Source organism: Priapulus caudatus, unplaced genomic scaffold (genome assembly GCF_000485595.1).
Source record: "Priapulus caudatus unplaced genomic scaffold, Priapulus_caudatus-5.0.1 Scaffold123, whole genome shotgun sequence".
Taxonomy (NCBI): Eukaryota; Metazoa; Priapulida; class Priapulimorpha; order Priapulimorphida; family Priapulidae; genus Priapulus; species Priapulus caudatus.
The window spans coordinates 777-25129 of record NW_014577184.1 but is presented as its reverse complement, the minus strand read 5'-3'; the positions used below and the strand labels follow the sequence as shown (position 1 = coordinate 25129).

At 41.8% G+C, this 24353-nt stretch overlaps 4 protein-coding genes across 4 annotated transcripts; 2 read left to right on the top strand and 2 right to left on the bottom strand.

The window, feature by feature from the left end:
* Nucleotides 1-1116: 1116 nt before the first annotated feature.
* LOC106805673 (F-box only protein 9-like) lies at nucleotides 1117-12591 on the top strand. Its single transcript, XM_014807362.1, has 11 exons — nucleotides 1117-1140; nucleotides 3685-3905; nucleotides 4033-4139; nucleotides 4679-4793; nucleotides 5238-5406; nucleotides 5821-5984; nucleotides 6582-6667; nucleotides 7303-7416; nucleotides 8343-8575; nucleotides 8990-9069; nucleotides 11621-12591. Exons 1-11 carry the CDS (start codon nucleotides 1117-1119, stop codon nucleotides 11730-11732), a joined length of 1425 nt encoding a protein of 474 aa, XP_014662848.1. The 3' UTR covers nucleotides 11733-12591.
* A 5059-nt stretch (nucleotides 12592-17650) lies between these two features.
* LOC106805672 (histone H3.3-like) lies at nucleotides 17651-19913 on the bottom strand. The gene is made up of 3 exons (XM_014807361.1): nucleotides 19902-19913; nucleotides 18983-19235; nucleotides 17651-17736 (listed from the first exon to the last, which is right to left on the bottom strand). Exons 1-3 carry the CDS (start codon nucleotides 19911-19913, stop codon nucleotides 17651-17653), a joined length of 351 nt encoding a protein of 116 aa, XP_014662847.1.
* A 940-nt stretch (nucleotides 19914-20853) lies between these two features.
* Nucleotides 20854-21820, bottom strand: LOC106805685 (histone H2B 1-like). Its single transcript, XM_014807378.1, has one exon. It carries the CDS (start codon nucleotides 21757-21759, stop codon nucleotides 21406-21408), a length of 354 nt encoding a protein of 117 aa, XP_014662864.1. The 5' UTR covers nucleotides 21760-21820; the 3' UTR covers nucleotides 20854-21405.
* Nucleotides 21821-22023: 203 nt separating this feature from the next.
* Nucleotides 22024-22534, top strand: LOC106805684 (histone H2A-like). Its single transcript, XM_014807377.1, has one exon. It carries the CDS (start codon nucleotides 22108-22110, stop codon nucleotides 22480-22482), a length of 375 nt encoding a protein of 124 aa, XP_014662863.1. The 5' UTR covers nucleotides 22024-22107; the 3' UTR covers nucleotides 22483-22534.
* The last annotated feature ends 1819 nt before the right edge of the window (nucleotides 22535-24353 follow it).

The following is a 24353-nucleotide window of genomic DNA, read 5'->3' as shown; positions in this document are numbered from 1 at the left end:
CTGGCTCTCTACAAAGGAGACTGTGAATCTCCCGTGGTTCGGATGACCACGTAAAATGGCGGTACCGTCTCCAGAACTTCTAGCCAATGGGGACGTAAAAGAACCACTGAGGACGCAAAGGAACTCTGGCTGTGACCACCCTCAGTGCCATTCGGCTAAAAGGGTAACTACCTGGCTTACCACCTCACCAAGCTAGGTCACACCTCATGGCTAGCTATATCCCTGGACGTTAATTCCTTACGGAATGTCCCTGCGTTATAATCCACGTAACCGTGGGCTACGCAGTAAACTATCCAGATCCAGTACGGTGTACCGTAGTAATACACCCAAATTGACAGTTCTGCACCTATGTTCTGCGCCGCTAGTTTCGCATCTCCGCGAGAGCCCGGATGTGCGGGTAAACTCCGCCATGTTGTTTATCTCGATGCGTTATCTGCCTTGCATACGCAGGTCACTCACCTTTGTGTCGAAGAACAGTGCATGTAGCAGAGAATACAGCACCGATAATGGATGACCTGAGTGACATGACACTTGATACATTTAAATTATAGTCAATGCATGCTGTAAAAGTCTTTCTTAAGCCAATACGATCCGTTTGAGCAGCCCTTCACACTACACGTTAACGCCATTGTTCGCGCATTTTACTCGCGCTTTCTGGAACGGAAACTCCTCCCAACCTTTGACCTTAGGCTTAGGGCATGCGCAGTGTTAAACAGTCAACGGATGTATACTAATAGTAATACTAATAGTAATAGTAATAGTATTTCAGGTCTCATGGGAGAGATAGTGATCTGCTAGATGGCATATTATTAGTGTGTTGTGGATATAGAAATCGGTTAACCCTAACCCTAACCCTAATTCTAAAATAAAACAAAATTAGCCAAAAATAATAAAAATAAATAAGAGACAAAATTTGCCAATCAGAGCCGTCCCCTAGCGGATCACTATATCTCTCCCTTGTGCAAAATGTATTTCAATTTGGACACTCGCCCGAAACTGGATGCTCCTAAGTGCGCATGCGGGCAGGAGCCTCTTGTTTTGCAAGGGTGCATGCGCAGCATGCGCAGTATAGTCATCTGCGCATCTCGCCCATCGAAACGGTTGCAATAAACAAACATGGCGGCCAACCCGGTCACTCAAGTAAGACTGTTAAATGTGTGTCAGACAGTCAGGTTACAAAGCGAAACAAAAAGAAAACAAAAGAGCATAGCTACTATTTCCTACGGCCCTGCAAAACAAGATTCAAACAAAAATAAAACAAGAGAAAAACAAAAGAGCATGCGCACTTAGGAGCATCCAGTTTCGGGCGAGCATCCAAATACTACGATACAGGCCTACTAGTACTACTAGTAGTAGTACTTGTTATCTCCAGCGATAAATATTTGCGTTGGTTGCGGTGTTACACTAGGTGCTCCGCATTTTGCGTGATCCGCATTTTCTGGTAGCTCCAACTACCGGACCTACTAGTACTACTAGCTGGCGTCCTGAAAAATCCATTAATTAACCTATTTTTGTGTTTGCATAATGATGATAGCGATGTACCGTAGAGTTTGGACGCTCGTCCGAAACTGGACGCTCCTAAGTGCGCATGCGCGCAGGCGACTCTTGTTTTGCAAGGGCGCATGCTCAGCAAGGACAGCATGTGCAGTACTGCCAGTAGTAGTCATCTGCGCATCTCGCCCATCGATAACAGTCGCAATAAACAAACATGGCGGGTAACCCGGTCACTGATGGAAACATTTGATTGAAACAATTTGCAATATGTAGTAAGTTAGTAAGACTGTTATGTGTGTCAGGTTACAAGGCGAAACAAAAAGAAAACAAAAGAGCATGGCTATTGGCTACTATTTCCTACGGCCCTGCAAAACAAGATTCAAACAAGAGAAAAACAAAACAGCATCAGGCCCCTCCCTACGTTGCGCAAACCGGGTACGCCTGCCCCATTTGGGAAAACTCCCCCCCCCCCCGTTTCAATCGTTGCGCTACGTTTAAATTACCTCTGCCCCGATTAAATTCCACCACAATAAAAGTTTGACAGTGCGGTAATCGATTGTTTGTTGATGCCGCCATTTTGCGAGCAGTAACCAAAGCACACTTGTGTGCTTTGCTGTGATTAACTGGTCACCTTCACTGCTAAGCCAATCCGCAGAGAGCTCTTTTGAGCAGTTTACACATGCGCATAGTCAACTACATGAGGAACAGGCTGAGTGAGTCAGCTTTGGAGGCTGCTGCAATTGCCATAGCTGCTGCTACTGGCAATTGAGGGGCCACCTCGGCAAGAATTCCCATTCGACCAGGCCCCCGGACCCCCCTTAGTTTCCCCTCCCCCCTTCCTCCCGCTACCCTCCCCCCTTCCCCCTCCCCCAGTTTAAATTTCATCCTGGGGAGAACCCTGAGCATGCCTACGGCCCTGCAAAACAAGAGTCGCCTGCGCACATGCCCACTTAATTAGCAGCGTCCAGTTTTGGGTGAGCGTCCAAACTTTACGGGACAGCGAGGCTAACTAGTACTAGTAGTACTAAATGATACTATTCCTGCTAGTACTAAACTGTGCAGTAGACTAAAGCACTTTGTTTTGTAAGAAATTTATTCCCTTGCATTATGCAAGTTAAAGCGTTTCACTTTCACTTTCAGTAATAAAATGATGGTAAATACTAAATAAACACGAAATGTGGGGAATTCCTGTGGAAAACTCCTACTTTGCCAAATGTAAATGGCTATAGCAGGGTGCGAAATTAACGGGAGTCCAGAGTCAAATACTCCCTGATTTACTGTCGGACACCCTGATTTGACATATGCAGGAGTCCGTGTGACTCCCTGAAAATTCTGCCATCACTAACTAGTTCGTTCCAGAGCACAGCCTCGCGGAATTACCGTATTTTTCAGCTAATGTCCAAATAAAATTTGGCAGGCATGCAAACACATGCGTTATTGATAATATCTTTAATTTTGAACCTCAGACTGCGGACTCCCTCATTTTGCTGCGGACTCCCTCTTTTTGATGGTAGGGAGTTTGTTGGACTCCCGTGTTCAAAAGTTAATTTCTACCCCTGCTATAGTCTGTTCAACAGAAAAAGAACAAATAGGAGAAGATTATTCTGGCGAGTTTAGCATTCTGTGTATTTTTATTCATTTATTCGCACCATTGCTAACACATTATTTTTTTGCTGAAAATTTCTAAACAGCTAAATCCAATCTTTTTCAGATATAATACTTCACCATCTTCTAATTTTTGTAATTTAATACCCTAGATAATATCTAGCCATGTGGTCTTTTAAAACCCACCTATAGAAATTCCAAGCTAGATAAATAAAGATTTTTCCTCAGTAACCTAATTAAAACATACCAGACCCCCCCCCCCCCCCCCGGTCTGTGACAGTTGTTGTTGTAATGTTATTCTTTTCGTTACTGTATTTGTAGTTGTTGTTATTCTTTTTGTTGTAGCTGCTGATCCTGTTATATTGTTTTAACGTTGTTGTTGCCGTTGTTGTTGTTGTTATTGTTGTTGTAATTTAATTAAGATCCTTCACGAGCAAATGTTTCCTACAATGGTCACACACTATGTAAACATCGACCTTAGTAATGCACTTTGTGCTTTATGATGCAAATTTGGCAGATGAAGACAGCCAAATTTCCTGTTTCCCCCTGTTATGCTGAGACTACGTCAAATTTTCCAACGCACAGGACAATTATTTCCCGATCCCCGTGGCCGACGTTGCGGATGCTGGTGACGGAGCGGCAGCCGCCGGTAATGGAGGGGAAGGTGCTCAGGAAGGGATCGACGAGGAGAGTGAGGATGAGGAGGCTGAGTCGTCGCCGGCGGCGACGGTGAGCAACAGCCTCGACACGCGTCTGGAGCAGTTCCGGCTGCAGTGGCAACAGGAGCTGACGGCCGGCGGAGGCAGGCATGTAGCATTTCACCTGTTTCCCCGCAAAAAACGTCAAACTAAAATTCCAGAGGTAGAGACTCGCTGAAATTGGTTAAAGGGCCTCGTTGATAGCGAGTTACGTGTGTGAATGCACTTATTGCAGGCGGAGGCGGAAGTCATCAACGAGGCAGGAGCCTAATGAAGCAGAGCAAGCAGAAGAACTCTTTCAGCAGGGTGTGGATGCTGAGAAGTGTGGCAACCTCTATGAAGGTACAGTGTAACGCGATGGTTGGGGTCCATAAAATGCCATCGCAAAACAAGAGGGGTCACACTAAATCGGGGTTATATGTACGTGGCTATATAAGAGCAAAAGAAAGGGGGTCCAACGACTTATCGCGTTATATCCAAATTCGCGTTAAATCGGGGCGCGTAAAATCAGGGTTCCACTGTATATATCCACTATTGATTTAACCGTCTCAGCAAGGTAACCACTCACGCCCGAGTATGTTTGCGAGGTCGGTCAAGCTCACACAGTGTGTACCGTACGTGTTTTCTATGTATGAATGCGAAATTTTTGGCGTTGTGACACTTTGTTGCTAAGCACTGTTTTGTGAAAGATGCTATCGCAGCAATGATTGGCTAGAGCTTCTTGTCAATCACACAACATGGGATAGATCAATTGTATTTGTGAAAATTTTCTGCCTTTAAATGATTTAGATCTCGCAAACAGATTCAAATAGGTTCAATTACATGCATAAACACACCTAATTCTTCCTCTTTTTTAAGTATTTTTACCTGTTGCATTTCAGCGATCGGTTTCTATCGGCGCGCAATACAACTAGTGCCCGATATTGAGTTTCGGATTCAAGAAAGCTCCCAGAATAGGGGGAACCAGATTAGTGAGACCGACTATGAGAGCGAAGAGTGAGTTTGTAGTATACAGCTAGAAAAACATTTATGATTATGATTTGGGATGCAAAATATGAGGCTGCCGGTGGAGTATAGTGTGAGGCATGTGATGGCAGTTTATTTTAACGTCAGAAACGATTGACAGATTGAAATATTTGACATCTGTCAGGTGATCATGAATGATTTCCAATTTGCTAATCATTGCAGGGATTTGGACGTTCAGAATTAATATTATAACAATGTCAGACATTTATTGAAACTGTTAAAAAGTGGCGACATTGCCTTTTCTTATTATTCGGACACAGGGGAAGAACTTGTAATGGTTGCCCAAAATTAACACGCTATGCCCGTGGCATTAACGAAAATCCGAACAAGGGCTCCCGTTTGACAGTTGAAATCTTGAAAGAATACGTGGGATGCTACATGACGAGGTAGTGATGATTACGAGTGTTTCCGCAGGGATTCGGACACGATGACAGAGAGCGGAGAGTCGGACAGCGAGGATGAGGAGGCTGGAGATAACGACGCTGAACAAGATCCGAGCAAGGCCCTAGTGGCCAAGTTTAACATGCTGAAGCTTGAGCAGGGTGACGTCTCCAAGACCTGTCATCCTGAGTCAGAGCAGAAGGTAAATAGTGCAGTTGCTAGTTCAGAGGTTCGTATGAGCCCTGGAAAAATCTGGAAGGGCCTGGAATTTTAAAATACAATTTTCAAGCTCTGGAAAGTGCTGGAGAATAGGCTATGGTCCTTGGAAGGCCTGCAAAATTAGATTTCATTATGTTTGATCTTAGAAGGTTGCCCGAGAGGCAGTAAAGTTGCTTCATCCAAGACTTTATTCACTGATCACGGATTGGACAATACAAGGGCCAACGATTTCATTTTTGCTAAAATCTTACAGTCTTAGAAAGTTTTTCTTTCACAGTTTCTGCACATCTGCGATCTGGGCGAAGTTATAGAAACCAAAGCGATGTATCAACAGAGATCCTATGCTCCATGAATAGAGGCAAAACAAATTCACTTTGTTGCTTGTATCTTGGTGCAGTGTGTCCACATATCGGCACTGCCAGTCGAGGTCCTAGTCTACATCTTCAAGTGGGTCGTGTCATCTGAGCTGGACATGAGATCACTGGAGCAGCTTGCCGGAGTTAGCCGTGGTTTCTACGTCTGCGCCCGAGACCGAGAGATCTGGCGACTTGCCTGCGAGAAGTGAGCACTGCAGTCTCTAGTATTCCTTTTAGTTTGAGTTAAAATTAAAATGACATTTTATATTTATTAAATAGTTAATTAATCATTGAAATTTTATTTTCTTGATCTCGAGGCCATATTGAACAGGTGGCCGGTGTTCGTATGTAGTGCTTGTAAAGGCAAACGTTATGAAAGTATATAAATAGATAATAAAATAGAATAAAAACATCACATATATCTAGTATTTAATTCATAGATTTTAATAAATGTATTCGTAAGTTGTTGTTTTAAATGTGAAAAAATATGTGAATGGGAGACTATAACATAATGAATTTGCTTAAAGCCTCAATGCACCCTCAGCTACTCCAAACCATTTATCACAACTTACTTCAAGCAACGTTTGCAGTATCTTTAAGCAAAATAAAGCTTTAATCCTGCTGTGTTTTCACCTTGGTCAAAATTTACCCATTAAATTAGCGCTATGACCCTGGTTAGATAAAACTGAACTTTTAGGGTATCTTTGCACGAGTTAACAGTGGATGGCAACACTCATCGTCCTGCAGAATGCCTGTCATTCGTAGATGTCTTATTCGGGTTTTCACAAATATCTCGTTGTAGAGTGTTTGGAGTTACTTGTGGAAGCCCAACCACGTACGGCAGCTGGAGGAACATGTACATTCTACGTCCTCATGTCAGGTACAACGGTGAGTACAACACAACTCGCATCCCAGCCGAAGCTTCTGAATGAATATTATATAAATTCTACCGCTGCCCATACTCTCACTAATTTTACGGGCAAACAAAAGTCGTCGTTTACCCTTAGAGAACGTGCTGCCAGCCAAAATATGATTCTGCAGCGACGGGTTGTACAATTTGATATAATAGACAACGCTCAAGACATGTGTATGCATGTCTGTAATTACATGTACGTGTGTGCATGCGTGTACATATAGGCATTTGTATACATGCATATACCAGGGTTCATAGAAGTCCTGCATTCATAGAGTTGAAAATTGCCAAATTTCAGTTTGTGTAAATTATGTTTGATCGTAGGAATGGAGCACGTCTTTATTATATGAGAGACAATAAATTTCCCTTAATCTAAATGTTTGTTCACTAATCACTGATTGGGCGAGACAAGGTACAATTATTGTATTCAGCTAAAATCTTGCAGTCGTGTAAAATGGATCTTTAAAATCCTCGAAAACTGGAACGTTTCCTCAAACGTTTTGCCTCAGGTGTAAAAACCTTTTGGGTGGGTGCATCTACATTCATACATGTACAAAACCTGTGAATGCAGGCACGGCGACACATGCGTGAGTGTGTTGGTGCATTGCAGGCTGTTACATCAGCAAGACAACCTACGTCAGGCATGGTGAGCAGTCCCTCGACAACTTCTACCGACCTTGGCACACCGTCAACTACTACAGATACCTGCGTTTCTGGCCTGATGGTATGCATCACAGACGCTACATGTGTGTCGAAATACGTTCATCAACTGTCATGATAATAGTGCAAGTTGGTTGATATCGAGATAAGTTCAAGTATATTGACTTGCTTGAAACGGTTCGCCAATGTTCAATGTTCAATGATATTTATTTGGCTTGCCACCAGATTGCAGTATGTGACTACTGTAGTTATTTTCAGCTCTTGTCAGCTACTACTATCTGGTGGCAATCTCAAACTACTTTTTTCACCTGTGTTATGTACCTACATTTTTTACCTGTGTTATTTACCGATGTTATTTACGGGTATAATTCACCTGTGCTATTTACGTGCACAAATTAATGGCATTACTGCTTACAACGTTGCCTTTACTGCAATGATGCTAACGCGACGTGACGGTGTTATTTGCATGACCCGTATCATTTACATGTTGCCTACCTCCATTCTGATGGGGTTGTAAGCAGGTGTCATTCACCCCTGTCATTCAACCTGTATCATCTATGTGTTACCTACCTCCGTTCTGACGATGTCATTCACCCACCTACGTTCTGCACACGCTCGCAGGTACTGCGATGATGCTGACGATGTGTTACATGTTACAATGCTGACGATGTGTGACCTACGTCTTACCTACCTCCGTTCTACCAGTGTTATATGCACGTGTCGTTCAACCCGTATCATCTATGTCTTACCTACCTCCGTTCTACCAGTGTTATATGCACGTGTCGTCCAACCCGTATCATCTATGTCTTACCTACATCCGTTCTACCAGTGTTATATGCACGTGTCGTCCAACCCGTATCATCTATGTCTTACCTACCTCCGTTCTACCAGTGTTATATGCACGTGTCCTTCAACCCGTATCATCTATGTCTTACCTACCTCCGTTCTGACGGTGTCATTCACCCACCTACGTTCTGCACACGCTCGCAGGTACTGCGATGATGCTGACGACGCCTGACGACCCGCCGGCGACACTGCCCAAGCTGCGCACGCCGCGCGATGGCAAGACAACCGCGCTGATGGTCGGCCACTACCGCATGGTCGCCAACGCGATCACCGTCGTCGTGAAGAAGCACAAGGAGCGCGAGAGCAACTACTACAGCCGCTACCGCAAGCGGCACCAGCAGCAGCTGCAGGCCGAGTCCGAGCGAACCTTCCACATGGTGCGTTGTGCTACGCGCGCGAGCGATGAGTGAGGTGTCGCGTTGCTATGCGTCACGTGTAAACAAACGGCGGCCATATTGGTGGTTCATGCTATTCGAGAGGTGGAAACTCGTGTATGTTCGCGTACGAAATATTTCGCAAGAATTTGAATCGTTAATATAGTTATTTTTTGTGCATTTGTGTTATTGAATGATATAATTGTCCTAATATAGGATGTCACCGGAGCAATGATTTTTCCTTCGGACCAAAATGGACGCTGTTCCATACCTGTTCCGCCTTTCAGTCGCTGTTGCACATGCAGTGGTGATACATTATGGATAGGGAACCAGTCTAAACTGAATCGTGCTGTAAGCACTGCGATGTTCTGGCCAACAACAACAACGTCATGTCATGTTGTGATGATCTGTTACCAGGAATTTCAGTTGAAGAACATCGGGATGCGAACGCACTGTCAACTCGCCTGGCAATACTACTCCATCCACACGTTGAACAAGTGAGTTTTCTATGTCGCTCTATCTTTGATATGGAGTCGTAAGATGGAAGAATCGTTTACTTTCGTATTACCGTGAACCTACGTATGTGGAGTGAGCGCGCGACTGCCATACGCTAGTCGTTAATGAGAGTCGGCAACTCGTTACAATGACACTCGTTAATTGTTAACGAACCGTGGTCGTGCAGTCACAAACACGGCAGTGGATGCACATTCATTCAGTATACATAGGCTCACGCTATTATGTGTATACTTGCCGTGCATGCAATAGGGTACGGCGATTCCTTATTAGCATTGTTCTGTGATTGACATTCACATAAGCCATTGCCGATTGCTCCATGTTTCGTCTCATCGGCTCAGTAAAAGATGAGCAGCCATATTGAAGTCTTAGGTTATATTAAAATTTGTTTATTCATCGTGAATCGAAATCTTTTGGCCGATACATTAATCACCTGAAACGGTATATTCGTGAACATTTATTCAGAGTGAAAAGTTTCCCAAGACAGTGTATAAAATGTGAACCTTACTCCATTTGACTTTCATTCCCTACATAAGTAAGGCAGATATGCTCATCTTACATGTTGTAACCTTATTTTTTGCAATGAATTAGATTAATTAGCAAATATGGCACCATTTTTTAGCCGATATTTCTGTTATTTTTCGTCTCTAGATGCATTTGCGTTCTTATTTTCAAATAGTAATAAGAAGAATTACCAAATGCTTATACACCTCGAAATAACCTACGCCTTAACATCGTCAAGATGAGCTATTGACATAGGGTGTCGTCCGTCATACGTCCATCCGTCCGTCAACATTTGGCTATGGTCAACGATAACTCAAGAACCGTTTGACCCACATGTTTCAAATTGCATATAGTTGTTATTCCTATGGGAGAGGGTTGAACGTCCTATTTTGGAGCACGCCAGTCGACCTACATTCGACCCACGTCCACTTTTTGGCAAAAATGGAAATTGCCATAAGTCAGTTCAGGTTCAATGGATTTTGCTCATTTCTTGTATGTGAATGAATGAGGACTGGCCCCAAAACATATCACACAAGTTTTGTTTTGTTTTTTAAATTATGCAAATTAGGTAGATTTTGGCAATTTCATTATGCATTTCAGTGTCTGCCTACGGTCAACGATAACTCAAGAACCGTTTGCCCCACATGTTTCAAATTGCATGCAGTTGTTACTCCTATGGGAGAGATTTGAACGTCCTATTTTGGAGCACGCCAGTCGACCTACTTTCGAGCCACGCTCATTTCTAGTATGTCAATGAATAAGGACTGGCCCCAAAACATATCACACGGGTTTTGATATTTTTTTTAAATTAGGTAGATTTTGGCAATTTCACCATATGCATTTCAGTGTCTGCCTATGGTCAACAATAACTCAAGAACCGTTTGACCCACATGTTTCAAATTGAATATAGTTGTTACTCCTATGGGAGAGATTTGAACTTCCTATTTTGGAGCACGCCAGTCGACCTACTTTCGAGCCACGCCTACTTTTTGGCAAAAATGAAAATGGCCAACTAAATTCATTCGATTTTGTTAAATTTTCGTATGTGAATGTGTAAGGCTAGCCCCAAAACAGTTGTTACTCCTATGGGAGAGATGACAACGTCCTATTACGTTTATTTCTTCTAACTGGTCAACAACTCTACAATCATACCTATATACGTGTAATGTAACGTTGAATTAATGTTCGATGTAGAAATGATGAAGAAGAAATCCAAACTTGTGTAGTAACCTGAATAAACTTTAATATATGCTCGCACACAATGTGTCCATCTTGCACAAAGAGACAAATAAACGCGCACACACGCGTAAGCGCGTGTGCTTACTCTCCCGACCACCACCAGACTACTTCACTCCTACATCTCTGTCCTTCTCAAAACCCCCGCCATGTCTACACAAGATCTGCACCCCTATTTCACAATGACTCGAGAATCTGCCTAACCTAAAACACGTTTATCCAATTCCCTGTAACATCAATGTGGCCACACAAAATGCGCGATGCTGTGTCTAGATAGACTATTACTAAAAGAACCCCTAGTCTAACTCCACTGACTACTCTATGTAAACATCTGTAAGACATATGTTACAGTAATATTGTGTTTTAGATTCTTCGTTACAGTATGAGTAATTTGACTGGAATATTTTATTGTTTTAATTTACGCGATATTCGAAAACCAAAATGGCCATAATTTAGGCGTAGCACCATCTCTCGTCAAGATTTCAGACTTTCAGATCTGAAACATTTTTTTTCGCATCAAAACTTATGCATGTATCATTATCAAGAGTATATAATGGGAGATATGCTATATAATGGGAGTTCTGCCATATATACTCTTGCTTTATATATCCCCCTCCCTCTTCTATCACACCCAAGGTGAGCTACAGTGTCATTGACACTTTCATTTGTGAATAATCTTAGGCTCCTTTAGGAGTAAAAAGGTTCAGTAGTCTACGCAACTATTACATGGTAAAAATATTCATATCAAATTTTCTGCCAATCATTCCGATAATATTTAATTCTCTGTACCCTTAGGAACAGCCAGGACAGCATCAGTGAGTTTGAGCTGAATGGTAAGAGCTATCCTCCGTTCCACTTCTCGCGAGTGAAGAGTTACACATCCAGCTCACAGAATCCTCTCCAATAAGAGATGCTGCAAGGGCAAACTGTATCTAATGGATAAAAGGAGAGTGAGTTCGTGGCTACGTACAAGGCGAGAGAACACGAACATGAAACAAAGGTTCCGTTGAACCTGTGTTAGTGGACACCTGTCTATAAACGATATATTGGGGTTTTTCTTGAGTTATCCCTTATATATAAGTTTGACTGGATGAATGTATGTAAGACATACGTGTTCATACATTCTGCTGGTGCAATCAGGTTGTTATATCCTAATTATGCTTGGTGGCATTGCTTTACCCTTACATTTGACACTTGATTTTGGTAATTATACATGAAGCCATTATAAATTGGTGCCGCGAATAACATCGTAGATCTCATGTGTGAACATGCAACAACAACGAGTAATGACAAGCACAAAAAGTAACAAAAAACACTGAAAACAACAGTGACATAAGTAACACACTATTCATATCCCAGCGTCCTTTCTCTATAATCTAGTTGCTGCTAGATTGAAATTATTCGTTATACGTTCTTTACGTGTTTTAGTTTCTTTACGGTGTTTATAGTTTTTGTGAGACAACTCCCTTGTAGGTGTTTTATACGTGTTGTATGATTTGGTGATGCAGCAGTTAAAGTATCGCGCCAATCGATCACAAGATGCAAGCACTTGTACGTGTGTTTTAAGAACTAGTGTATTGTCGTGCAAACTTGTGTGACTGTGTGTGTGTGTGTGTGTGTGCGTGCGTGCGTGCGTGCGTGCGTGCGTGCGTGCGTGCGTGTGTGTGCGTGCGTGCGTGCGTGCGTGCGTGCGTAGGTATGTACAAGCTTGTTTTAGGTTCGTTTCACGAGCTGTTTGCGTTGCATAAAATATGACTTCAGGACTAGACGGATTCTTGTGTTTTTTTATGTATGTCTAATGCGCGCCCACAGTTAATACTAATGTACAACTACAGTACATTTATTGGCGTATACCCCTTTGCTAATGTGAAACGTACCAATTCTATTTGGAATGTCAAGATATCACCATGAGTGAGCATATCTGTCTATCTAGATGTCTATCTATCTATCTATCTATCTATCTATCTATCTATCTATCTATCTATCTATCTATCTATCTGCCTACCTACTTACCTACCAACTTACCTACCTACCTACCTATCTATATCTATATCTATATCTATATCTATCTATCTATCTATCTATCTATCTATCTATCTATCTATCTATCTATCCATCCATCTCTGTGCGTATGTGTGTGCGTGCGTATATATATTTACGGAGAGAGAGAGAGAGAGAGAGAGATCATGGTATTAAAAAGATGGTAGTATGTGTGGTTAAGGTAATGTGAGTAACTGTTTCGTGAACCATCCCTGTGCTCTTACCATAAACGTAATACACTGTGTAGGCCATCTATACATTTATTTGGTGCTTAGGGAGAGTAAACGGTCACTTTCCCTGTGTGTCATTCACCGGCATTTCGATGAAGATGGTTGCGATATTTGCAATGTCATTAGCCTCTCTCAGTGCTGTTATGTAGGATTTGTATTCGCTGTAACTACGATGGCATTCGTTGAGGCATACTATATTCTTATATGCAGCCACGCTGTAAAGATGTGAAATCATGCAACAAATTCAAAAGCAAATACTGAGTTGAATCAGGATGGGGTTACAAGAGTTTACAACTAGTTGACACTTGCTAGTTTTAGGCCTTGGTTGGCTGCGAATGGTTTGAGACAGGCATCTGCTGGTCATGGCTGGGTTCAGATACGCCTCTCTGATCATGTCTGTAGCAGTGACTGGCTGTGACTGTTTTGAGACAGCTTCACCGTGAATATATCTATACACGTAGATACTATGATACATACTGACATATACGTGTGTGCGCGCGTGTGCGTGCGTGTGCGCGCTGGCGTGCGTGTGTGTGCACGCCGTTGTGTGTGTGCACGCCGTTATGTGTGAGTGTATATCATGGTGTCTATGTTTACTGGATATATATATATATATATATATATATATATATATTCGTGATACCATCTATAGCTATATTCTTGGTAACACTCATCACGACTGGTTTGAGATCTCAATGAGTCTCAATGGTTGCATCTGACGTTACAACATTTATGTGAGAAATGCTGATTAGGGACTGTCAATTAACTCATCTGCCTGGTGTGATTAATAGGCAGCTCTAATCAATCAGCTTTGCGATGTGACGTTATAAAGATAATACTTAGTAGTGGAATGCCACAAAGGCGACATTTTAGCGTGCACCCACACGGAGACTCGTATAAACGGTGTAGCGTAATTGACCTGTATTAGTGTGTACTGGTTATTGCTGGTTTGAGATGGTTTAATCGGTTGGCTACTAGTGTCAAGTATATTTCACCATATGTATGTGTGTGCGTGCGTGCGTGCGTGCGTGCGTGCGTGCGTGCGTGCGTGTGTACTTGTAAGTAGGTTACAGGCAAACGTTACCTTGAGATGGAAATGTTTTTATTCAGAAAGTTATTATTAAATTTTAATCTTGTAAAAATAAAATGTAAAATGATCGAAAGGTTTGTTGGTACTTTTTGTGGGGTTTGTTGGTATGTTTAGCATATCTGTCACATTCAGATACAGCTTGTACAATAATAGCATGAGCGTCCGTCTTTTCGTTGTCAACGGATATATATATATATATATATAGACACAAATATAAACGTCGACGTACGATGTTGAAATTCAAGGTGTAAAGGATGACACTCCAAAATGGCATTGAAAGGTCGAACCTGATTTCAGGGTGTTCAAAAGTCATGAGGCGTGAATGAAGAGGGAAGCGTCTCCCATTTACGGAAGCTATAGGTAGGTAGTACCGGCATTGAGGAAACGCAGAATTGTGGTGCATAATGTGAACGGCTTGATCTATGCTTTTGATGTTCGGTATACAGATTCGGTGTGACAGAATTCATCATGATGGCGTAATTGGAGCTAACACGTCAAAGGTTAGTGGGGCGAAGGACAGATTTCAGATATTTTTGGAAGACATGGTCTGACCGGCCAATAGGAGATTTTTTTGTTTTGGTGGTGACGTACCGTTTTCATCACTTCACTGAAATTACCATTAAATTTAATTTCCACTCGTGTGCAAAGAGTCGCTGTGCGGTGACCTTTTGACCCTGAAAATTGTTAACCACCGATTATACGGCATATATTATATCATATATATATTTACATATGTAATAAAGTACAATAAATCTGCATTTCAATGCCTCACATTAATTCAAAGGCGCCCTGCCCTGGCTTCGCAACATCTCAATTACCCGTAATAGGCCATGGGCCAACAGTGATTATTGTTCACTTTGGTTTGACACCTCACGTAACCAAGTTAAATACATTATCCTAATTATAAATCACCAAGGTTCACCCAAAAATTCTTGTACATTAGTTTGTAATAGGCTTTTGATAAGTGGAATTTTAACCCCTTTCCGAAACTGTCAAGTTCTTCCAATAGGTGGCTCTATTCGAAGCTTGAACCAATATAACTGGAAATAAGATTATGTACATGTTTATATTATGCTGTTTGTCGGCCTTAGCCTTGTGCATGAAAAATAGCGTATGACACAAAACGAAATATATAGGCCTAGCATTTTGTTTTAAGTATTCATTTTATCCAGAGGGCGCATAATGTCGAATAATTCGATATGAAACATAACAGTACTGATGCTTCACTAATGACAAGTGTTCGCTTTTCCTAAATTCTTTGCAACGTGGCATAGCTTATAGCGACAGAAATCTGTACGCGCATGCCTTATATCTGCTAAAGACAAAAATTAAAGCGAAATCGTATAACAATGTAATAATAAAAGCAAAATATATAGTATTTTATTGGAATCATGTATTTCAACTAGAGAGCACATGCTCTCAAGTGATTTTCTGTCAAAAATTACATTATTAATACTCCACTTCAACTACTATCAATAACAACTGCACAGTGTTCCTTGCAACGAGGCATAGCCGAGAGCGTCAGATCCCTGTACGCGTATAGGCCCTACTTGATGTTTTTTGAAATTTTCAATTATATCTTTTGAGAATTGTATACGTTTAAAATAGAGAGCACAGACTTTCCTGACATTTTGTGCGATAAATCTCTATTCCTATACCTTACACTATAATAATTCAAAGACGCCCTCGCTTCACGATATCTCAATTCCCCGCAATTAAAAATGAAATCTTATGTACATATTTATATGCCGTTGTCCGTTGCTAGCATCGTGCATAAAAAATAATTAATGACAGCAAACGAAACATTACTCAATTTTCATTCACGAAAAACTTCTGATCTGATATTTCGAGGCATATATATATGATATCAGTGGCGTAGCCAGCAATTTGAAACAGGGGGGGCCAAGGCGAGGGAGCGAAGCGACCGAGGGTGTAGGGTGTGGGAGGGGTATCCCCCCTCCCACGGTAGGGAGATTTTTGAAAATTCGTGCATGAAAATGGCATTTTCTGCACACTAAAATTTAGTATTAGGGGTAACTTATATGAGAATTGGCATATGGTAATCCCCTATAACCCCCCTTCCTCGCTTTTTATTTTTTCCACTCCGATCCGATCAACGTGGGACGATGGCACCTGGCTGTGGTGCCGGAAGGCTCTGAGGTTACACACGACCAGTTGGTGGACCCTTAGCTACATAGACAGTGGAAAAATGGCTGCTACGATGCCAGTGTTTTTTTCAGGAGGGTAAGAAATGAGTGAAGCGACCAATAGACAGTGAATGTGAAGCTATTCTCAACGGCGGAGGGGTTTTTCCCGTCCCCGGTAGAGGTAATTTTTGAAAATATGTGCATCTCTCAAATGGTAATTTTTTTGTCGCATTTCATTCTTCATTATTAGGGTAGGTAATATGTAGTATGACCCAATCCCATTCAGGCCCTTCTCTCTTAATTTTTGTTCTCTCGATCAAGAGGGAGTCATCGGCGCGTCCTTCGTGTCCCCCCCCCCTCCCCCTTAGCTACGCCTCATGTTCCTCTTCAGCACCCTGATTCGGAATATTGGAATTAGTTTTGATTTGTGTTTCTGTTAGCAGTTACCATGCAATGTTGCGATTCTATCCGTCATCAAACTGTTTCAAGTTCCTCATATCAAAAAGTTAAAAGTTAAATTATTTTTAGAAAAAGTAGAGGGCATATTGAATGATATCGAAATTAAAGCTATCTATGGGAAAACAGGTTAGATGTGTTGGTAATCTGCACTGATTAAACATGCAATTTATTTAAATTACAAAAGATTTACGCATCGTTTAGAATCACCAAGCGTTAAAGAGTCACATTTAACATTTTGTTCGTCCTATAAAAATGTTTTTGCTTTTCCTTCTGATGAAGAACTAAATATCATATTGAAATTTGAATTTCAAATAAAAACAAAAGGTGGCTGCCAATAATAGTTCGTCGCCTCTATTAGGAATGATAAAAACGAAATTTTTTACTACATGAATAAGAATTCGTTTTTTGCCTCCTTCTGATTAGAGAACAGTTATCTTTAACTAAGTGTTAGAAAATCGGTATTTTGATAATAATAAACGACGGTGTGAGCCAAATGCGCCGTCTATACTGTTGCGAATATATCAAGTTATTCACAAAGCATTTCCCATTGTCTTTTTCTTCCTGTTCCATATTTAAGAGTTCAAACCATAAAATTTACAATCAAAGTCAGCTTGCAAACAACACAATCATCTGACGCAAAGAAGAATTTGTTGCTGTTCTATTTTAGATCATGTGTTTTGTCCTTGCTGCAGAAATCTCACAAATTCCAAAGTTCAAGTCTTCTCGTCGAGTTGTTTGCGACAGACATTTGAAGATGTTCGTGTGACTATTAAGTGTCATATCACTACTCGCTGTTCAACGAAAAAGTGAGAATGAAGAGCAGAGAATCTGTGCGCTGGGTCATTTGTAGAACGAGAGTTTAGACTTGATCAATGCTCCATATTTTAGAGAATGTCTCGTGTTCCAGCATGATGCAGAAGTAACACAGGAGATTGTGGCCAAGTCCTGTGAGACACGTCAAGAGTGTGAAACACGTTTTTCTTTTTTTGCTGCCCAATTCAACTCAGCGGGGGGCCATGGCCGGCCCCCTCTGTGCCCCCCTTAGGAACTACTGCCATGTATAGATATCAATATTTTTCAGGTTTGGCCCAAAACCCAGGTCCCAATCCCGCGTCTTCAAATAATAACCTGTTTCTTACTAATCATAACCATAGGCGAATAGCCTTCATAAAGATGTAAACACATACGATATAGGCCCCTACCTCAATTTTACGTTTGCGGCGTAGATGATAAATATATTTTTGAAGATATTCTTGTTAGGAATACTTATTTGCATCAATAACTGCTTTTTTGATCGTGACCATATCTCTGTAGCGTCCGCTAGGGGGCGTCACCGTAGGTAATTTATACTTCACGTGCTTCAGCATGGCACACTCACGCGCACACAAACACACACGACACACGACACATCACCACACGCTACGCGCACGGCACGCACAGCACGCACGCCACGCCACGACACGCACACACATACACGCACCGCACACGCACACACACTACACACACACACACCACAACACACACACACACCACCACACACACACACACACACACAGATCACACACGCACGCACGCCACGCACACACACACACACACACACACTTCATCGCGCACACACACACACACACACGATCGACACACATCACAACACACAACAACATCACACACACACACACACACACACACACACACACACACACACACACACACACACACACACACACACACCAGAAGAGCATCAGATGTAAATTAACATCGTAATTAATGTTCATCACATTAATCGCATTTAGTCGCACTGTCGACAGCGATAGCATTATCCCGTGGTCCGCTGTCAGAAACATCATACAGGTATAATACGCCTATGATGTGTTATAACCAGAGAAATATTATACTATTGTCTCTATATGTTGCTATGGTTATAACACTTCATATGCAAAAATCATGGTATCCTACACTTATTTTGTCATAATTAATTTGGCAGGGCCAAAATTCCCGTATAGCACGCATCGATTGCCTACTTCATCATTACACAATCTGTTGTGAAATAGTCATCACATTTGGTTTCTCAGTTCTTCGGGGTGGTGGGTAAAGCAAAGTAGAAATCATTTCTGGGAAGAAATGGTGGCCCTGAAAAGGGCCGGTTGGTTTCACTGGTACATGCGCAGTGTTTAAGCGCGTTCGCCACGGATACGGCGAGCGAGCTGGATGTCCTTGGGCATTATCGTGACTCTCTTGGCGTGAATGGCGCACAGGTTGGTATCTTCGAAAGGACCAACGAGGTAATCCTCGCTAGTCTCCTGAAGAGCCATCACGGCGGAGCTTTGGAAGCGCAGGTCAGTCTTGAAGTCTTGCGCGATCTCACGGACCAGGCCTTGGAAGGGCAGCTTGCGGATGAGCAGCTCGGTGCTCTTTTGGTAACGACAGATCTCTCTCACTCTTGGCGGCTAAATCAGCGATCTGATTATACCAGCTGATAAACCACACCGGCCCTTTTCAGGGCCACCATTTCTTCCCAGAAATGATTTCTACGTTGCTATATTAACTGCCTTATTAATATGGGATTCTTATACACGATTGAATCTAAGCAATGACGCATCAATTGTAAATCTTGTAACTCCCGTTTACGGGTGTCGTATGCGAATGTGGAGAAATGTATATCATCACTCTTCAACTGCCCATGACCGATTGCCTTCGTGGTTTTAGATATGATCTTTTAATATACGAATCTATCGTAATTTTTACAGACACGAACGATAACAATATATGTTTGCAGTTGCATTAAAACAATTTGCAGGACACGTTATTTCAGATAATAATGGATATGCTACAGCGATGAGCCAAATGTTTGTCATTATGTAGTCTATTAGGACTCACATATGTTTTGGTAAAGCTCAGCAAATTATAATCTACGAACAAGCAATTAAAACTTTCGTTCACTAACACTTGGTGGATTCGGTTTGTTTTGTCTATGAGACGGAAAGCCTGGGCACATTGCTATTCGATCTGTGTTTACACGCAAGTTTTCCCGCCCTTTCCACTGCACTGTCCATTAATTGCTCATACCCGCCGTATCGTGGGTTATCAGACATCGCCATCTGTTGGGCGGCTACCGTGTAGGCCATGCTACCCAAGCTATATTTGGAAACCAAAGTACAGTTCATTAAATTACACTCATTGACAGTCGCGTTCAGGAATGATGTATTCGTCTCTAGCTTGATTTAGCTGCGCCATATAGTAGGAAACCAGTTAAAACTAATCATATACATGCGAGAACGGACACACATTATAAGCAGTACGATGGGACAAATCAGCTCTCCGGGAACACCTTTGAGCATTTGCTTTCAAATTTATGAGGATGTGTCAGCGTATATTTATTATATTTTTTTAAGCAATTGTCCAATTAAGTTTAAATTCAAGAATTTAGTTACCAAGGATATACAGAGAGAAAATTAAGTCAAAGGCACACTGATTTACATTTTGGTTCCATACTTTTGATCATAACATTAACACATCAACTGTTTTGGCGACATAGTGCACACATTAGTTACCAATTAGAATTGAGACTTATGGTCTGACAATGGTCTGACTTACTCGGTGCAATAAATAGATGCTATAGTGTTGGAATAATTGGAGTTAATGGAATAGTTAAATCCCCGAAAGTGACCAGAAGGGCATAGGGAATGAGTGATGTCAGGGACGTAAAAGTCCGAAATCCTAAAGCTATGGTCATTGCGAATGGCGAGGGCCGTTTGAATGTAAAACGGTGATTCAATAGATTTAGGCTATCTCGGAAGTAGCATTTGTTTAAATGCAATAATAAACGATATTGCATGACGACTTAAGATTTAAGAATATTTGAAAATGTAGAGTTTATTTCTGTGAAGAAATGGTGGCCCTGTCAGGGCCGGTTGGTTTACTGATATGGCGGTTGACTCTACTTAAAGCTGGTGTATGTACTTCGTGACAAGCTTGGTGCCCTCAGATACTGCGTGCTTGGCCTAAAAGCATTATTCTCAGTGAATGTATAGGTTTATATGCTTTACTTGAGCAATCGACAAAGTATAGAATGCAAAATATCATTTAATAGAACTGTTTTTGGCGAGACATTGCCAATATGTAATACTAAATATAAGAGAAATGTCAGCAATGATATTACGGAGTGTTATGGATATAGAATTACGTTCTCTCTCCATCATGAAACAAAATATCTAAAAATCGTAGTGATATATCCGACAGAGAGAGGTATAAGAATAAGCGCAGTGAGAGATATACGAAATACAAAATTCATGTTCAGTGTGAGTGACGGGAACCCTTTGAATCTAAACCACAAGTTTAATGGATTAAGGCAATCTCAGAAGTAGCAGACGATGCGTACTTAAATGATAATAACTTTGTACTTGTATGATAATACCAATACAATGATATAAATACAATAACAGAATGCAGGTATAGACGCAGCCATTGGATTGGTTGGCGGTCATCGGGTTTATTATCGTAATACCATTTATAATGGGAGCAGGTTTGCAAATGTAGTAATCAATTCTGGGAAGAAATGGTGGCCCTGAAAAGGGCCGGTTGGTTAACTGGTACGGCGGTTGACTCTACTTGGAGTAGTTACTTTGTGACAGCCTTGGTGCCCTCAGATACTGCGTGCTTGGCCAGCTCTCCCGGAAGGATGAGACGGACAGCAGTCTGGATCTCCCTGCTCGAGATAGTTGAGCGCTTGTTGTAGTGCGCCAGACGAGAAGACTCGCCGGCGATACGCTCGAAGATGTCGTTGACGAAGCTGTTCATGATGCCCATCGCCTTGCTAGAGATGCCGGTGTCTGGGTGAACCTGCTTCAGCACCTTGTAGATGTAGATGCTGTAGCTCTCCTTTCTCTTCTTCCTCCTCTTCTTGCCATCGGTAGGCCTCTTCTGAGCCTTCCCGGCCTTCTTCACGGCTTTTCCACTTGGCTTTGGCGGCATGGTGTACGATACGTGTTGTATCAAAATCAGTCAGTGAATGTGTAAGAGCGGTAGACGCTCGGCCCTATTTATAGGAGCAGGGCGGATTGTGAAGAGGAACCTGACATTTTCAAACCCCATTATGTCCATTATCCGTGTCAATCGAAGCGAGAAGCAGCGGAAACCAGATACTCGGCACACCTGTTTAGCCAGTTAGAAACTTATTCGCGCCAGTACAAACATCTCGCGCTTGCCTATTGGTGGGAGTGAAGGTCGGTACAATCCTCATTAGATGTATAAATAGGGCCTTGTGAAGTTTAGGGATACAGTGTCGTCCGTTTTAGTCGCCGTATACATTCTGTCATCAATATGTCTGGTCGTGGTAAGGGAGGAAAGGTGAGAGCAAAGGGAAAGAGCAGAAGCAGTCGCGCTGGACTGCAGTTCCCTGTTGGACGTATCCATCGTCATCTTCGTAAGGGCAACTATGCCGAGAGGGTTGGCGCTGGCGCTCCCGTCTACCTGGCTGCCGTCGTTGAGTACCTGACCGCCGAGGTGCTCGAGTTGGCCGGTAACGCTGCTCGCGACAACAAGAAGTCAAGAATTATCCCACGTCATCTGCAGCTGGCCATCCGCAACGACGAGGAGTTGAACAAGCTGCTCTCCGGAGTCACCATCAGCCAGGGAGGTGTCCTGCCCAACATCCAGGCTGTCCTGCTGCCAAAGAAGACTGCCAAGGCCCATTAAATGGGAATCGACGCCTGTACCAGTGAAACCAACCGGCCCTTTTCAGGGCCACCATTTCTTCCCAGAAATGATTTACTACATTTTGCAATCTAGTAAGAGAATGGTATGTTGTATTATCAACGGGCCGTTTCAAGACTACGAATTTTATGACTTTTGTTGCCAATGTTTTGCTAAATTTATCATATCTGGTTACTCTTTCTTGCACAATCATTTCAAATACCTTTCATATTGATCATACATTAACCAATCATTTGAACGGCCCAAGTGCATGCGACATGGGCTACTACTACAAGTTATGCTGACACCATAAATCATTGCACGCTATATTATGACACTCCTGACGCTATGGATGCACAAGCAGTTCTATGAATTGGAAATGGAAAAAACTGGAACGCATGCCTATGCTGCTATGCGCATATAACCTTGGAGTAATCATTCAGAATGATTACTCCAAGATGTAACCTAGCCGAAATTTTAAACGCCGTTTGCAATAATAGTTTATGTGCCAATAGTGGTTTCTAGTTATCAGGGGCATAGTCCAATAGTATGTACGCACATCATAACCTCATCAATTTAGTCTTCAAAAGTCCTGGGGACTATAACGAAGACGGAGAGAGAAGTGGATCAAATCGATAGATCCACACTGCGGATCGCAGTGGAATAGGTTGCAAGTTTGCAATTTACCAAGGATGAAGGCAGGGAATTCCAATACGGAATCACAGAAACAAAGAAGCTAAAGTTAAAAAGATCCTTAGAAGTGTGCACGTGCCGAAAACAGTGATCACGCTCAGATGATCGAGTGCAGCGAACAGGCTTCATTAAGCAAGAGGGAATGCCAATTTTCATCTCATCATGATAAATTTTATAGAAAGATATAGGTTTAGAATGAAGAAAGCGGACACGAACGCACACAGCAATTGTATATCCGTGTCACACTCTGATGGTGTAGTAAGTAATCCTATCATTGATGTATATATCGCTATGGTAAAATCTTCGCAGCCAGAAATAGCAGCTGAACATTATATAACACATATACCTTGATAATATTTTGGCGGCTAGGGATATTATAGAGATAATATAATTATAGAGATTAATACGGGGCTATAATTGCATATCGATAATATTTTATATTGTGTTCCTTGTTGCGCGCACGTGCATGTGCGTGTGTGTGGTGTGCGTGTTGTACTCAAACTTGGAATCGTGCACAATCTTACAACTTGGATCTTGCAAGATCGTGCTGCCCAAACTGCGGATTTCCCATTTTGGCTGACCAATCTCAATATTGGGCACGCTGAAAACAGTCGCTTATTCAACTATACTTAATGGCGATTGTGGCGTATGTAAGCATAACTAGTGCAAACTAGGAAGGGATTTCTGTAATAGTTATCAAATTATCTAATATAATCATTTATTATTTTAACAAAGATGTCAAACATATCGAGGAAAGCCGGTAAGAAGATATAGGAACTCTTTCTAATGATATGACTTTTGATACCCTACGAATTCTAAGTTTGTGCAACCCCTGTTCGCCTTGTCCAAACTAGGAATTTTTCCTATCAAATTATCTAATATAATCATTTATTATTTTAACAAAGATGTCAAACATATCGAGGAAAGCCGGTAAGAAGATATAGGATCTCTTTCTAATGATATGACCTTTGATACCTTACGAATTCCAAGTTTGTGCAACCCCTGCTCGCCTTGTCCAAACTAGGAATTTTTCCTAACAAATTATCTAAAATATCCATTTAATTTCTTAACCAAGATGTCAAACACAATCAAGAAATAAGATATAGAATCTCATGGTAATGACATAACATTTTATAGCCTATGAATTTAATAGTTAATAAAATATGTAACAGGTTTTGCCC

Excerpts from the sequence above, each read along its gene's own strand:
- LOC106805673 (XM_014807362.1), top strand. The coding sequence starts at position 1,117 with ATGGCGGCCAACCCGGTCACTCAA. Across the intron at positions 1,141-3,684 it reads CGGCCAACCCGGTCACTCAA|GACAATTATTTCCCGATCCC; the intron begins GTAAGACTGTTA and ends TCCAACGCACAG. Across the intron at positions 8,576-8,989 it reads CCGAGCGAACCTTCCACATG|GAATTTCAGTTGAAGAACAT; the intron begins GTGCGTTGTGCT and ends ATCTGTTACCAG.
- LOC106805672 (XM_014807361.1), bottom strand. Across the intron at positions 17,737-18,982 it reads GGACATCCAGCTCGCTCGCC|GACTTGGCCACAATCTCCTG; the intron begins GTATCCGTGGCG and ends CGTGTCTCACAG.
- LOC106805685 (XM_014807378.1), bottom strand. The coding sequence starts at position 21,759 with ATGCCGCCAAAGCCAAGTGGAAAAGCCGTGAAGAAGGCCGGGAAGGCT.
- LOC106805684 (XM_014807377.1), top strand. The coding sequence starts at position 22,108 with ATGTCTGGTCGTGGTAAGGGAGGAAAGGTGAGAGCAAAGGGAAAGAGC.